The sequence below is a fragment of the Oryza glaberrima genome, chromosome 1, assembly GCF_000147395.1.
Source record: "Oryza glaberrima chromosome 1, OglaRS2, whole genome shotgun sequence".
In the NCBI taxonomy this organism is placed as follows: Eukaryota; Viridiplantae; Streptophyta; class Magnoliopsida; order Poales; family Poaceae; genus Oryza; species Oryza glaberrima.
In genome coordinates this window covers 26,834,266-26,851,181 of record NC_068326.1, presented here as the reverse complement: position 1 = coordinate 26,851,181, position 16,916 = coordinate 26,834,266, and the positions used below count along the sequence as shown (strand labels likewise).

At 43.6% G+C, this 16,916-nt stretch overlaps 1 protein-coding gene across 3 annotated transcripts; it reads left to right on the top strand.

The window, feature by feature from the left end:
* Positions 1-11,890: 11,890 nt before the first annotated feature.
* LOC127767542 (transcription factor LATE FLOWERING-like) lies at positions 11,891-15,118 on the top strand. 3 transcript variants are annotated; one of them, XM_052292923.1, is made up of 3 exons: positions 11,891-12,261; positions 12,476-12,671; positions 13,303-15,118. In XM_052292923.1, the coding sequence occupies exon 3, from the start codon at positions 13,394-13,396 to the stop codon at positions 14,585-14,587; it is 1,194 nt and encodes a 397-aa protein (XP_052148883.1). In that variant the 5' UTR covers positions 11,891-12,261; positions 12,476-12,671; positions 13,303-13,393; the 3' UTR covers positions 14,588-15,118. The 3 variants fall into 3 exon arrangements, 2 of the variants coding, with proteins under 2 accessions (XP_052148883.1, XP_052148875.1); XM_052292915.1 differs by having other exon boundaries at positions 11,895-12,271; XR_008016483.1 differs by lacking the exon at positions 13,303-15,118 and adding an exon at positions 12,837-13,296 and having other exon boundaries at positions 11,901-12,271.
* Positions 15,119-16,916: the final 1,798 nt, after the last annotated feature.

Sequence of the window (16,916 nt, the reverse complement as noted above, 5' to 3'; positions counted from 1 at the left end):
GATCACTACCAAGACGGGATCAGTCAGAGACTTGTGTTTTTAGCTCTCTCATCCGTCTGCTGCTGCACGCAATGCGCGCCTTAAATATTTTTGTGCGTACACTTGTCGCGCGTGGATTTTGATTGTCACTAACTACAACTTCGGCGGGAAGATTGGTGGTCAGGGATGACCAGAGCGTGAACTAGTAGTACAACATCCGTGACAAAAGATTAGATAGCTCCAATAAATCGTACCGATCTGATCGAATCCGGTAGGCACGATCGAGAGTACGACCGTTCCGTCGCTGTCGAGACGACGTCGGTTAATTGCGCCGATATATCGATCGATCACGGAGCTTGCGATTGGCCGGCCGCGTGTGTTCATCTCCAGGTTAGATCGAGCAAGCCTGCTCGATCACACGGGCGCGATGGCTAACAGGGTTCTTGACCAGTTGTTACGGCGATCGCGTGCAGGCACCGATATCCGATATGTATCGATGAATCTGGCCAGGGAGAAGCATGCAACCGGAATTAAACACGGGAAATCGATCGGATCTTTAGGGAGTTGTTAGGGAAATGACATTCAATGGAGGATAATAAAGTTCTGGTTGTGTCGTGCCATTTTAAGGCTGTGTTATTCTCACAGTTTTCCCAACCCACATATCTCGTTTCACGCTTTTCAAACTGCTAAACAGTGTATTTTTTTAAAAAAATTATATACGAAAATTGTTTTGAAAAATCATATAAATCTATTTTTTAAAAAATAGTTAATACTTAATTAATCATGCAATAATATGTGCTTCGTTTTGCATGCCAAGAAGTCCTCTCAAACGCAACCTAAGAGCAAGGCTAATAATACAGCGAGCTGCTTTCTGTATAAATCTTTATAACCTATCTCTCAGCTCACTCATATAGTTGTTAACTCTTCACTATAAATATATGGTCTACTTGTTTGTCTCACATATTTTTTTGATTCATGTGCCTAAACCGGCTGTAAGTTTATAGCTTACTTCTCATCTAGAGGTGCGCAGAAAAAGACCGAACCAAAAAGACTGAGACCGAGACCGAGAAATTCAGTCATCAATTCGGTCCTAGGCAGTGAAAGACCGAATTTTGTTTGGTCAATTCGGTTAGTCTCCTCGATTAACCGAATAGACGAAAAGACCAAATTATCAAAAAAGTCTAAATGCAACCTACAATCCACTATGTTTAATAGGATTAAACTCTAATTTTCACGTCCCTACTTCTTCTAGGCATGCAATCTAATAAGAGTTTTTACTCATAAGTGCTTACGATTTTTTTTTTGTGATTTTTGTGTTGAAAATTTCCATTATTTCTTTGCATATATGAATATATTGTTGAATTTCGGTCAGGACCGAGACCGAAACCGAATTTATCGGTCCTGATATTTTTCGTTGAAATTCGGTCTTCACTTTTCAAAGATCAAAAAGACCGAAAGACCGAATACCGAGACCAAAATTTTCGGTCAAAACGAATGTCCGCCACTATTCTCATCTCTCTCCTCTCCTTTCTCATCCACCTCAACATTCAACCTTCTTATAGCTATCTATTATACTTGCTCTAAGTTAGTTTTTATCGATTCATTCCTTTTTATTGCATGGAAAACACTGCTAGAAACTCACAACACACACAGCCAGCATGGTTGACCCAATTAAAACAGGCTCAAACAGACAAATCCTAAAAAAAGAAACATTATAAGAAATGCCATTAATTGACAACACCCTGTTCCATGTTTTGCCGACGACGACCGCCAGTCTGAAAAAAAATACCATCGTACAAGTTAGTTTATCCCATAAATGCTATCATCTTCATGTTTTCATCCATTCTTCTCCGTTAAAATACGATGGTGTTAACAGAGTGGAATGGATGAAACCTTTATGATGATGGCATTTCTAGGATAAATTGGTTCGTATGATTGTATTTTCTACAAGTTGTGTTCATATATATATATATATATATATATATATATATATATATATATATATATATATATATATATATATATATATATATATATATATATATATATATATATATATATATATATATATATATAGATAGATAGATAGATAGATAGATAGATAGATAGATAGGGCTCTTGCAATGGCATTAGTTGGATTTTCTCAAAAATAAATATGTAGCCTCACAAAATTTATATTGAAAGAGGATAACTTGTGTGAATAAATGTATAAGTCTTCAACTCATAGGTTGTACGGAATATTATTGTTATTGATAATGGTTTTTATTATAAATATATTTGTTTTCTTAATTATAGAGTGTTAGATTAAATGAAGGGTATATTTACTAATTGTTTATTTTAAATTTAAGAATGAAATAGATAAAAACTTGAGAGTCCAAAACGGCTACAACTTCATAAGTTTTATTAATTTTAAATTTTAGAATTGCTGGGATGCGTCAGCGGTATGGTCGAGGAGTCATAGGTGCAACATATTCAATCTCTAGCGCACACAAATATTACGCATATGCGGGTGTGCTTTTGATAAAAATTTAGTGAGGCTAAAGTGCTGCTGGTTTTTATCTCTTTGAATGTGTATTAGGAGGCACTAATAGGTGCAGTTTTAATATTAAACTCACATGTTTTAGGAGACAAGTGTGAGTATGAAATGTGTGTGCATATCTTCTATGTAATTATAAAATAAATACACAAATTCATATATTATGCAGTAAAACGTGAGACATCATATAGTAAATGAATAATATGCACGTTCAAGCTTATCCACTTAACTACTTGTAATTTGTATTAAATAGTGCATATATTGTAATAACTACGTCCTAATTAATTTCCTAACTGTATTTTAAAACATAGATTCCCAGTGGTCAATTTCAAGACAGAGGAGAACAGTCTATCAGAATCACATATAGCAATGACTTGGAAGGGAAAAAAACGCGTAATTAAGTTGCATTGTCATTCTGTCCCGATCGATCATCTGAATTGCCAGCCGCAACATTTATCCATCAGAGTACAAAAAGACAGATCAACATCTTGCACAGGAAATTCTCAAAAAAAAAGAAGAACATCTTGCACAGGACGCTGTTTCTACAGTACCGCGCCGTTGCTTTTAGACACAAAAATTAATTGTGTAAACTCATGTTAAACTGGACTACAACACCAAACATACAACAAGCACTATTAAGTGTCTAATTTGATTATTCCGTAAACAAAAATAAGTCAATGTTGATTGTACACATGCTTAATTATAGTACCAAAAACAAAAAAAAAAGGTCTAAAAGACATGAACAGTTGAGCCAGATATATATAAGCATCCAATCTTGTTAAAGGACCATCTTGTTCTTCTTAAAAAAAACATTTATGAGGTAATTCAATCTTGTTCTTATGATATAGCATCCACTACTAGAAAACACATTTTCGGCGTCGTAGGGGTTCCATTTTCGTAGGCGGGTATGGTATTTGGAGACAAAACCCCGCCGACAAAGACGATACCCGGGGTGGAGGGGGCGATACCCGGCGAATCCAATCTTGTTAAAAAACATCTTGTTCTCTAACTTAGAGAATATTGCATCTATATCAGTGACAACCCACCTGAAGCTAATGATATACCGGTGTTTAATCAAAGAGCTAATGATATGAGACTATGAGAGGTCCCCATATTTCTGGTTTGAGACTTTTAGTTAGTTGGATCTGACATTTAATTACAGTATGGTCGATGTATTCACAAATAACAACTAGAGTTCGTACGTACTTCGTAGCATGCCAGAAGTAGACGCTGCTGCCGACATGGATGGTTGTTTTCGCCAAATTATTGTCCTGTCGATCGGCGTATAGCACGTTTTTCGATCGATCTGCGGAAAGGAACATGTATATATCGATCGATATGATCATATTGATCGGGTACACATGCAGCTGGCTAGCAGCTTTCAGTTTCGCACGTCTGCATGAGCCATTGCAGGTTTCTCCGGTAGCGACCATTGTAAAAAGTACTCTAAATTTAAATACTAAGTCGTCTTATGTCGAGAGAACGAGAGTGATGGGAAGAGGATGGATCGATATAGATCATTTTGACTTAACAACACACACGGATCATATCAGAGGCAAAAGCATCATAGGCCAGGATACATATGCGCTCCTTGAAACAGTGGATTATTTATTAGACTGATGTGAAAGATAACGGGGTTTATCTCAAAACCAGGAGATGCAGATAAATGCCGTAGCCGTTTCTATACTAGGACGCTATATGTAATTTATGCGCCAAGTAGATATATACTAGATCAAAGTTTTTTTACTGGTAAAATAACACTAACAATAAGTAGTAGTATAGAGTTAGAATCTTACCATAAAAGTTAGACAATATAGCAGAACAACGACTAGCCTCCTCACTTGTTCTAAAAGTTACTACTAAATATAGCGGAACAATGACTAACCTCCTTGATCATTTCAGCCATTGATTTTGTTAACAAAGTTTAGCCAAAATCTGTACCTTCGAGGCTTTAATTATGGGCTCTCATCCTCAATCAATACAACACCTAGCCGCTAGTATATGGCCTCGCCGTCATCATCTTCTTGTATATCTATACTACATGTAGTTACCATGATTACATTGTTACGCTACCCTCTCTATTTAAGAAAAAGCCAACATAGTCCGACTCTACCTCTATCCTACACCTATTCTAACTCCTAGCAAGACTAAAGACTAGTATATTCGACACCTATTCTAATAAATCTTTTGATTAAAATATAGGAAAACGTATAAATTATACCCCCCGAACTATGACGACAGTATGAATTATCCCACGGAACCACAAAACCGGATATTTTATACGCTAAACTATCTACCAGACGAATAACCCCCCTCGACCCAATCCAAAGAGGCACTGTCCTACGTGACGTGCGCGTGGCAATCTAATCTGTATTTTTTTAAAAAAGGTGGGGCCCACCTATCATACTCTCCCACCTCTCTCTCTCTTCCCCTCTTCCTCTTCCTCTCCCTCTCAATCTCTCTCTCTCTCTTCCCCTCTTCCTATCAATCTCTCTATGTCTCAAATGTGGAGCGCCGAGTTGGTGGCCGGCGATGGGCGTGGCGGGGGCGCGGTGGGTGTGGTGGAGAGGCAAGCGGCTGGCGGCCAGAAAGCCACTGCGGGCAACATCGCCCTCGCGCACCACTGGGAGCGGCAGCACGGTCGTCGCCTCCACCACCTCGTCATACATCAGTCACACCACGGGCACGGTGGGGCACGAGGCGGTGTCGTCGTCCACCTCCTTGCGCGGTCGAGCTCCAACTCCACGTGCGCCCTCGCGGACTCCGTCTCGACCACCTCCAGCGCGCGCTCTAGCTCTGCCACGTCGCCCAGCCGCGCCCGCTGCCGCTCACCCAGCAAGCACCGGTAGTCGCCGCCACAGACGCCTCCGCTCGTGCAGCTGCCGCCCGCAGCCGCCTCCGGCCTCCGCTCACACGAGAGAGAGATAGATAGAGAGAGAGAGAGGAGAAAGAGGAGGGGCGAGAGTAGGTGGGCCCTACCACTAAAAAAAGAAAATGCTGACTGTAGTGCCATGCGTACGCCATGTAGGACAAAACCACCATGTATTGAGTCGAGGGGGATAATTCGTCCGGTATTGAAAGTTTAGGGTGAGCGATGTCTGGTTTTTAGGTTTAGGGGGTAATTCGGTCAACCGCGATAGTTCGGGGGGGGGGGTTAATTCGTACTTTTTCCTAAAATATATAATGGCGTTTGGTTTTTGGACATGTCGTTTTACCATTCTTATTACTCAAGAAACATGGCAAGTATCATTATTTATTTTGTTGCAAATTATTTTATTCAAACAAGATAATATATTTTTTTATTTATAAAAAATACGAATTACCCCCGTCCGAATTACCCCTCTGAACCACAAAACCGGACATTCTTCACCCTCAACTATGCAAACCGGACGAATTACCCCCCTTACCCAATCCACGGTGGTTTTGGTCTACGTGGCGTACGCGTGGTAGTCCAGTCAACATTCTATTTATAAAAAAAATATGGGATCCACCTGTCATACTCCTATTCCATTCTCTCTTCCCCTCTCTCTCTCTTCTCTCACTCTCTCTCTCTCTCACTCTTCCCCTCTCTCTCTGTCACACGCACGGCGGCAGACGGGGCACACGGACGGTGGCGGCGAGGACGGCGGCGTGGCCGCCTGGCCGGCGCTAGAGCGGCTCGACCTCCACACCCCAGCGAACGTGGCAATGGCGGGAGTGGCGTCGGACTCGTTCCCGTCGGCATCGCGGCCATCGCCAGCGGCTGCAGTGGCGGACCGGCGGACCAGGACGACGCCGTCGGTGATGAGTACCTGAGGCGGAGGCGGCAGCTGGCGCGGGACAGGACGCGGGAGATCACCCTTATGCCCCGCTGCCTCGTCTCGCGCGACCGCCTCCTCATCTCGCGCCGCCGCCTACCGCCCGCCGCCTCCGCCCACCGCCTCCGCCTCGCTCGCGCCACTACCTCGCTTGCACTGCCGCCCACCGCCCACCCCCGCGCGCTGCCTCCTCATCTCGCGCCGTCGCCTACCGCTCGTCCCCGCCCGCTGCCTCCGCCTCACTCGCTCGTGCCACCGCCCACCACCCACCCCCGCCTGCCGCCTCACTCGCGCTGCCGCCCACCGCCCACCCCCGCCCGCCGCCTCCGCCTCGCTCGCGCCGCCGCCCATCGCACGCCGCCTCCGCCTCGTCTCGCGCCGCCGCTCACCGCCCGCCCCCGCGTGCCGCCTCGGCCTCGCTCACGCCATTGCCTCGCTTGCGCCGCCGCTGCCGCCGCCGCCTCGTCTCGCGTCGCCGCCTCCTCGTCTTGCGCCGCCGCCCACCGCCCGCCTCCGCGCGCCGCCTCCTCATCTCGCGCCGCCGCCCACCGCCCGCCTCCGCGCGCCGCCTCCTCATCTCGCGCCGCCGCCCACCGCCCGCCCCCGCGCTGCCTCCGCCTCGCTCACTCCCTGCCTTGCTCGCCGTGAGACGGTGAGAGAGAGAGGAAGAGTGAGAGAGAGAGAGTAGTGTATGACAGGTGGGTCCCACAATTTTTTAAAAATAGAATGCTGACTGGACTGCACGTACACATAGACCAAAACCACCGCGGATTGGGTCGAGGGGGGTAATTCGTCCGGTATGTATAGTTGGGGGTAATTCGTACTTTTCATAAAATGAATGATCAAACGTAACGGTTAAAGTAAACAATATTTATAACAACTTTAAAATTAGAGGGGATTTTTTTTCATTACTTTTTGGCAGCTGGGAGATCGACGGGAGGCGTGACATAGTTGTGCAATGATATACTCTACATGCAATGTGTGCAACGACCTCGATGGCCACTTGCAGATGCAAAATCGGCCTCGACGTTAGAGAGAAAGAGATCAGGGATATACGTAGTATAATATATGCGCGCCACTTGCAGAGAAGCAAAATGGAGAACCAGGAGAAGTCGACGGTTAACTTGAGTGGTTGGACCTACGTTTAGTCAGTTGCGATTAATTTTAATTTTTACGGGAACAAAATTGCAAGTACGATATGCACACGTCGACGTTATTCAGGAGGAAAATACTAGAACTAGGAGGCTACTCCCTCCGTTCCATAATACAAGAGATTTTGAGTGTATATGACACATCCTAGTATAACAGTACTACTAGTATAACAGTACTAGTATTCAGAATAACAATGATAATAGTTAGTGCAACACAATCATTTGGCAACTAGTATATATATATATACCTAGATTATGCCCCACACTTTTTTGCGGGATATATGTTAGATAATGGAGAAATGACAAAATGATTTGGATTAAAATATTACGTAAACGAATTAAGAATAATGATTTAGCACGTGTATGTTTAGTTTTAGAATGTAATAAATTGTAGATATAATTATTATATGCTTGCATTTTGAGCTTATGTACCTAACAGGTTGATGTGGCATGCTTGCATGTAGGTTTTGAGAGTGCTAATAAATACTAAGCTTGCATGTTGAGATTTAGGTGTTTAGTAGACATTAACTTTATAGAAAGAAGATATTATGTTCACTGTGTTACAGAGCAATAGCATGCATAATTACATATATCCTAGTTGCCAAATGATTGTGTTGCACGAATAATTATTATCAGTGTTATTCTGAATACTATAGCATGCATAATTGCATATATCCTAGTTGCTAAATGATTGTGTTGCACGAACTATTATCAGTATTATTCTGAATACTGAAATTTTGATTATATGTTTATATATATATATATATAATGGTTATTTTTAAAATTTTTAAAAACTTAGATTGAAAGAGTGTGCATCAGTTGTTTAGTTTTTATTAACATACTATTTTTAAAAAAATATAGCACAAACGTAGACGCTCACAATACGCGCATACTCACCCCTATAAGGATCTTCGGAAGACTGGGCATGCACATCCACAATTAGTCGTAAATACAAACACCTACGTCAAATCTAGAATTTGAAATCGGATGGGTTGGTTCCACCCAAGAAACCTATCCAGTTGAGTGACGCTCGCTTCGCAATAAAATACTAATTGTGAGAGTCTAGAATAGGTAGGTATTTTATTTATATTTATTAATTCTAAGTTTAAGATTTTTTAATTAAAAAATAAAATGAAACAATAGATTGGTCTGCATAGTTTTTTATTTAACACGAATTTTCATTACGATATATGATAATGCACGATGACACAATTCATCTAATCAACGACGGATCTTTTCGTCAAAAACAGGAAATTGTACAGAGCTATCTAGGGATTACAAATAATATTAAAACAGATCTGCAGGAAGAATACGGAATAATACTTCACCAGGTTGTAGCATCCACCATAAGGGAGTTTTTTTTTAAGGATTAAAATCTGTATGGAGTTGTTTATAGTATTTATTAAGGAAGCTGGATAAGAGCAGGTACAATAACGGACTATAAGCTAGCTATAAACATATTTTAAAATTTTAAAGAGATAAAAGAAGAGAGTGAGGAGCAGCCAACTGCAGCACGAACTCTAATACGTAATGTGTATGATAGGTGGGATCATTTATTAATAGTGTAGTAAGCAACTATTGTATGAATTGGTTATAGATGATTTAAAGTTAGTTGTTGCCTATGTTATTAAACTTGTTCTAATGCGTATTAATCGGCGGCTTGGCCGGCTTGGCGCGTATAGTTCAACAGGTAGTAAGATAAACATATTATAAATTAAAGCTAGCTACTAGCTAGCTGATACGATGAAATGTCTAATCGACGAACTAATCAATGGATCACACGCAATTTGTATATAAAATTAATGTTTGAAGAACTCCGTGTGACTACAACAAAACCTCATGTAGATACGATTTTGTAGAGCTAATTTTTAAAAAGAATTTAAAATCAATAGTTCTAAAGTGTAGAGATAATTTTTAGAGGCACTGCAAATATTGCCTAAAACACTTTTAATTAATCTCTCGACACTTTTATCACAATTTATTAAATTTATTTTGTAGATGCACTTTTTAGTACTTTCAAATTTGCATGGTATATAAAGGTATTTTTTTAGACATTCTAATCTTTATAGAGGCACTTATAAGAATTTTAATCTATGCTAATTAACTAGATAAAAGTAACATGGAGGACATATGTATAAGTAATAATATGAGGTTGAGATAATTAGACCATTCAAGTTGGAAATGGTATATTTAAGAGGTCTGGAGTTTAAGGATTCGTAAGTGCAAAGGAAGTCACATTGGTTTGCTACAGTTGGCATAGATACATTCTGTAAAATGCCTCTTCATTTATAGAGATAATTCACTATAGGATATTTATAAGGTATTTTTGAAAATGTCTCTATAGTATTGTAGAGACAGTTAAAAAGTGTCTCTATAGTATCTGTACCACCACTACTTTTGAACTTTTTCTAAATTAGTCCCTGATATTTTTTTGATGTTATGTAATAGTCTAATATTTGTTTGAATCAAGTGGACACAATATATTCAAATAAGCAAACAAAGAATACTAGCATATTTGATAAAAAAAATGTTGTCTATGACATATTATTATATATTTTATTTTACTCATAGCAAAGCATTGGCATTTTGCTACTTAGAGAAATGTCTCTACAAGATAGTTTGTTGGCTGTGTTTTTGCTATTTACTTTCTAGTATAATGCCGAAGTAATTAGATAAGTAAGTTTCTACCAGAAGCATATAACAGCAAAAATGCATGTGCAACAATATATTTGCTGTTTTTTATCTATTATTTTTTGTACATAATATGTGGAAAACATTTTACAGACTAAGCTATAGCTTCAAATTAATAACATCATATAGATTCTAAGAAAAACACTAATTATTTTTTGTTGCTTCTAAACAATAAAGGTGAAATATATGCCTGTTAAGTAGCTATCTGACTGAATTTATGGTTAGGTGGCAATGATGTTAAGCATGTGAAGACAAAGTCATGTGCCTCCTAATAAAAAAGATAGAGTAGATAGTACAACAGGACAAATTCATGTCATCTAGCGAGTTGAATTACTTGCTTTGGTGAGTTTTTTCATGCGCAAGTATCTCCCAGGAAACAAAGATTCGGATCTTCTCCGCTGTTGTTTAGCCTCTACATGTATACTGTTTATTAGTTGCAAGTTTATTTTAGATCAAGTAAACATGAGCCAAATCGTAGCGTGCATATGCATAAGAAAATTACTAGTAACTCAGAAAGACGACTAGCTTTTGGTCACTGCTTTGTACTGTTTTTTGGGCTATAACCTGCATCTTGTAAAATATATGTAATCAAACTCTGAACTAATCTTGTAAAATTGGTTGCCTATCATCATCGATGTGGTCCTCTACATCACCCTATCATATACAGATTTGATGTGGTCTCCTCTATCTCGTTCCGAACCATAGAAAAAAAATCAAGGAAAAATATATTATGTGCATTAATTTCCCCTCTCTGTAGTTTTGGTCTTTGTTTTCCCCTCTTTGGCTCCTTGGTTGTCGTCATTGTTTTGTCAGTTTATCTTTACTTCTTCAGTACCAATTTTGCATCCACTTCAGCACCCCTGCTGTAGCATTTTTTTTGTCATCTTGCTCTGCTGAAAGCTTCATCTACAGACCTACTGTTTCATATCGCTGGAGATTTTCAGTAAAGCTTGTTGCTTTACACGGTTTACCTCATACTGCTTCCACTGAATCAGTGCTTCTGTTATAGGCAAGAGAATCAAATGTCCAAGAAAGAAGCAACCATTTTTCATGTGATTCTCCTAATGTAACCAAGTGCAAACAAGTGAAGTAGACAAGTATAGATGGCTAGACTTCTCTCCTTGTTAATTTCCTCATGCACAAATGGGCTTAAAGCAAGTAACCAAAAGTGTAACTGATGAAATAGACAGAAGAGTGTGGCAGTCAAGGAGCCCTTTACCCTTCTGATGACTCTTCAGTCTGCAGCCAAAGGCAAAAAAGGCTATAGTATTATGCATAACCCCAGAAACAAGCAGGAGCCAAGCTTTACACCAGAGACCAAAGGAAGCCGAAACCTTTTGCCCAATCTAAGCTATTATTAGGAGCATTCTGCTTTCAGAGAGGAGACGATCTTTGAACCTTTGATCATTGAATTTTTAAAGTTATCCTATCTTCTGCGTCTAATATATATAAGATAATAAGACTCCCTGCTTAATCATAAGAAAAATGGGACATCTGTTAATGACAGAATCTAACAATGGAACTGTTATAAAAAATATATGACTATACATATACTCCTCTATTTTAGTATTTAGATATTACAAGGCGATTACAGATTTGGACGAGCTAGTAGTATTTATGAGAGCGCGTCAGCTGTGCATGCAAGTTCATGTGTCGCCCACTCATCATCGTCTTTTTCACTAGCGAGCAACCCCACAGGAACAGAGAAAGCTAGAGAGAAAGAGAGTGAGAAACCTTCTTCCATTACTACTAGTCTACTACTCTCTCGCTCTTTCTCAAGAGGGAGGGGGAGAGAGAGAGAGAGACAGTTACTAGCTCTATATATTCTCACACAGCTCACAGGTGTAGGAGAAGCCATGAACATGAGGACCATCATATCCCTCATCCCAGATACATCATCTGTACTGTCTCCTCCTCTCTAGCTTCTCTCCTCTCCCTGCTGTGCCCCTTGCTTTGTTGCTTGGTCAATTAGAGCTAAGCAGCAAGCTAGCTTCCTGGAAGCAAGGCCGGCGCCTGGCTGGGACAAGAACCACAGGAACCACAGCTGACTGATTGATCAATCAATCAATCTTCTGCTGCCCTGCTGCCTCACAGCCTCAGCAAGACAGTACGTACAGGTAGCTCTACTATTATACAGCTGTATGTATGTATGTGTGTATTGCTAGCTAGCTAACCACTGTGTAACAGCATATACACCACTAGTAATATGTAGAAGTAGTACTGATCTAATACTATATAGATAGCTACCTCTCTACAATCTTCTTCTATCTGTAGCTTTTAGTTTAATATGTTCTTGAACTCTACTTCTGTTGCGTGTTCAGATCAATTTTGGCCCTCTTGAGGCTCCGGCCGGTCGCCGACTCGCCGTCGTCGAAGGTGCTCTCCGGCCGGCGGAGTTAACATTGAGCTTGATTTCAAGCCGCGCTCCGATCCGACCGGCAAAGCGCCGAAGCTGCCTTCCGTTGTTTCACTCTGGTCTCTGGGGGCTCGCCATCAGCCATCCGTACCGAGCTGTAGGTATGAACAGAGGAGATATCCTGTTCCCTGTATATGCATACTATTTCGATACAGTAGTTTTCTCGACATGAGATTTCATGCATGCAGAATTTCACGCTCGAAGTTACCTAATTAGAAGTAATCCATACTCTCGAAACAACCTATTTAAGTAGCACTACTATGTAGGAACAGAATAACTGACGTCGTTGCCCGGGCGTGTCAGTTAACAAACGACAAAGATGTGCAACGCACAGCCTGCAAGTTACATAAGCATCCGCTCGTTCAGTTAAGCTGGCAGATCGACCACACACTAGCTTTGATTTGCGCTAACAGTGTATCAGATCTAACTAGCTCTTGGTGTAATAAGATGAACTGTAGAGCGAAGCGGATACGGACAGTGTAATTATGAGGCTCGAGACATCTTCCTCTCCCGTCCCTGTCTGAACATCAATGCCGCTCACCAGCGCCACTGTTTCTTGATGCTGATTACGGATTTGTAATTCCATCGATCACGCATGCGCGCGCTCTTCTTGTAATTATCTAGAGAGATTAATTGCTCGTCTTGATCGGTGTCTGATTGATCGGTCGTGTGATTCGTTTGGCTGAGGATTCCCTGGAGCGCTCACGCTTCAATTCCGTTTTCTGCGTGCAGTGTGCGCGGTTTTGTCGCGTCGTCGTACGTCGAGAATCCGTGAGCCAGACAGACAAGCCAGTGGTTTGGTGATTCTTGCGGCGGCGCGGCGATGGAGACCTTCGGCTGGGCCGGCGGCGGGCAGCTGATGCACCACGACGACATCTACTTGCCGCGCTCGGTGGGGTGCGGGCGGCCGTTCGAGCTGGACGACGCGTTCCTGGGCGCGTGCTTCGGCGCCCAGCTCCAGTGCGACGGTGGCGTCGGCGGCGGCGACGGCGGCGGGTGTCTGCAGGGTACCTCGGGATTTGGCGCCGTGGCTGGAGACCCGTTGGGGTTGCTGTGCTCGGGGGACGTGTTTGCGTCTGTCGCCGAGGGCGCCGGCGGCGCGCACGACGACGGCCTCCTCGACGCGGCGCTCGCCTTCTCCCGGAATCAGCTCGGGGGCGCCGCCTGCGACGGGAGCGACGGCGGGGCCGTGTCGAACGGCGCCATGCTGTCCAGCTACAGCGGCACCACCGGCGGCAACATCTCCTCCGGCGAGTCGAATAACTACAGCGGCGGCGGCGGTGGCTACGACGCCGAGGTGGTGTCGCCGACGTCCACCATGTCCGCAGCCACACAGTCGCTCCACCCCAAGCGAAAGCTATACGACGACCACCACCACCCCGCCGGCATAGCAGCCGCAGCCGCAGCGCCACCGCTGGCGCCGTGCCCACGCCCCACCACCGGCGCCGTCGCCGCGAAGCGGAGGGCTTCCACGTCAGCAACAAGCATCACCTTCGGCCACCAGCCGCACCACCACCACGCGGGCGCCACCACCGCCGGGTACGAGCCTGACATGGAAGCCATGGCGCAGGTGAAGGAGATGATCTACCGGGCGGCGGCCATGCGCCCCGTCCACCTCGGCACGGAGGCCGCCGCCGACAAGCCCCGCCGCAAGAACGTGCGCATCTCGAGCGACCCGCAGACGGTGGCGGCGCGTCTCCGGCGGGAGCGCGTCAGCGACCGCCTCCGCGTCCTGCAGAAGCTGGTCCCCGGCGGCAACAAGATGGACACGGCGTCCATGCTCGACGAGGCGGCCAGCTACCTCAAGTTCCTCAAGTCCCAGGTCCAAAAGCTGGAAACCCTAGGCACCACCACCACCACGTCCAAGTTACCGCAGCAGTATTACAGCGGCAACATCAACAGCAGCAATAATCACCATGGATTCCTCGGATTCGCAGCAAATAACAACACCATTTCAGCTGGCTACGCAAATTCTAATGCTGGAAATGCAACGAAACTGTTGGAGCACTGTGGCTAGCACAAGTACTTGATACGCACAACGTACGCGTGGTCTCGTCGTCTATATACATGTAGTAACATGCTGCTGTTTTCTACTGTTTCTAGGCTTGGTGGTGATCAGTGTACGTACACACGGCACATAATTGGAGTCTTAATTAGTGGTGGAGCGCATGCTGATTTAGTTCGTGGTCATGTTCTTGTGCAAGATTTAGATTTATAATCTTCCGCTGGCGGATCAGCTGCATGGAGTGAGAAGTTACATCAAATTAAAGGGGCCATCTGATGGTTCGTTAAAAAAAAAAAAAACGGGTGCCATCTGATAAAGGAAAACATGTGGTTCAATAATGGAAAAGAGTGGCCTGGACGAGCAATTTGCGAGTGAAGATTTTTAGCTTTCTTTTTTTTCTTAATTTATTTATGCATGAACTGAGTGAGTTTATCGCCACTCGAAAGTATATAGACGTGGATCGAGTAACTAGTACATGGATATTCAGATTTGTATGGTTGTTGCGCAACGAGGCACTATATATAAGATAATATAATTAATTAACCGTCCTTAAGCTTCGTTTCTATTTCACATATGTTTACCCCGCCTCCATTTTTAGAGTTACTGTGTTAGAGTATAATTAAGTGAATCGATTGTCGTTCTTAATCAACCTAAGGTTTCAGGGACGAAGTGCTAATTGAGCTGTTCATATATAACTCGATAATGCGCATGCAAGTGTGTCAATTGTGCTGTCACTTACTAAGCTACTGTAGCTGATTCGATCTCTCCATATATGTATCATTGGGTGCATCATGTCATGAGGCTGCAAATCTTGGGCTGTTCATGCTTGTGCAGTAGTGGTGAATCTTTGTGCTTCCGATTTTGGGCATGATAAAACGCTTTTCCTCTCAGCTTTTGTGTCAACGCAACGAAATCTCAATTATTCCAAGTGCAAAAGAGAAATAGAGATGTAAAGGCTTATATACTTTTTTAGACCAAAGAGGAGCTATCTTCTTAGCTAGATGCTATACTATGCCTCTCTATCCATCTATCTATGAATAAATATCCCTTCTTTTTATCTTATCTATATATCTGTATGATGGGGCAGGCTTTCTGCATGCTGATGATAAAAAGTTTGGGATTAAATTAACACGGAAAGGGCCTTTTGCTAAGCACCCCTTTCCTCCTTGCAAATGACCATCGATGCACTGCATGCAACGAGCAGGGGAAAACCCTAGGCACTTTGCAGTTCTGCATGCATGCATGGATCTACTATCATTCACATTTCACAGCCTTCGTCGTCAGTAAAAGCTGCAGGTCGGTGAAGTAGTACTACTAGTCAATACTCATGCAACGGTGCATGATGTAGCTAGAATAATAGTAGAATCATGGCAAACACTCCATGATTAAGGAGCCCAAGCTAATAAGCTAGTCATGGGAATCCCGAATCCGGACACATCCTTTTTCTATCTCACACGAGCTTGGTCTCCTCCTCCGGCCTCTTGCCTTGCTTGGACCAAAGAAAGAAAAAGTTGACGAACACAGCAGAGGAACAGTGGACGAACTGTGATCGAACGGAGGATATGGTCAGCACAACAGTGTTACACAATCCTTAGGTATTTTCCACATGTTTCCATGTAGAAACAGTATACTTAAATTAGAAAATTGAGTTACAACTGAGGTTTCCTATGTTTTTCAGTGTCTGGTCCGAAACGTGCCCTGTTTTCTCATATTTTCCCTATGTTTTTTCTTACTACTTTTGTAATGTGGGGGTTGTTCACAGTCACACACACACACACACACAGACACATTCTGTAGCCGCGGTAGTAGCTTTTGCGTGTGCCGTGCCGCCGTGCGGGCCGGCCTTGTTCCGTTTATTCCTGCGTGTTTTCGCTTTCCCTTTCGTGTCCCGGAATCAAAATTCTTTGAGCAGTGTGCGCCTATCCGCCATGAGAGAGAAACCGAGAATGCCCCTAGCCGCGGTGCAGCGGCTGGCATCAGCAGCACGCGCTTTTTGCAGGGGGACGACGCTTTCGGGCCTCAGGTCGCAGCTAGCGCAGGAGCGCAGGAGCGCGCGAATGGCCGCACACGCACGCACGCAGTCAGGCGAGCAGCGTGTACCGGTGTACTCGTACGTGCTGCGCGGCCGCGTGCAGCGGCTGCTTCGGTTGGGCTGCATGCCGCGCGCGCCGTCCCGGCGGCGGGGCGACCGATGCGGCGCGCGGCGCGGTGGCCAAAAGACATTCCCTTTCTTCCCTCGCGGGTAGCTTTGGGGCTGAAGAACCTGAACGCCCCATGCGAGGACGTACTGACACGGCATGCAGCTATGATCTACTACAAGTATGCGCTCCTCCTGACGTCT

Bases quoted from the DNA above. Each gene is read 5' to 3' on its own strand.
- LOC127767542 (XM_052292923.1), top strand. From the start codon at position 13,394: ATGGAGACCTTCGGCTGGGCCGGCGGCGGGCAGCTGATGCACCACGAC.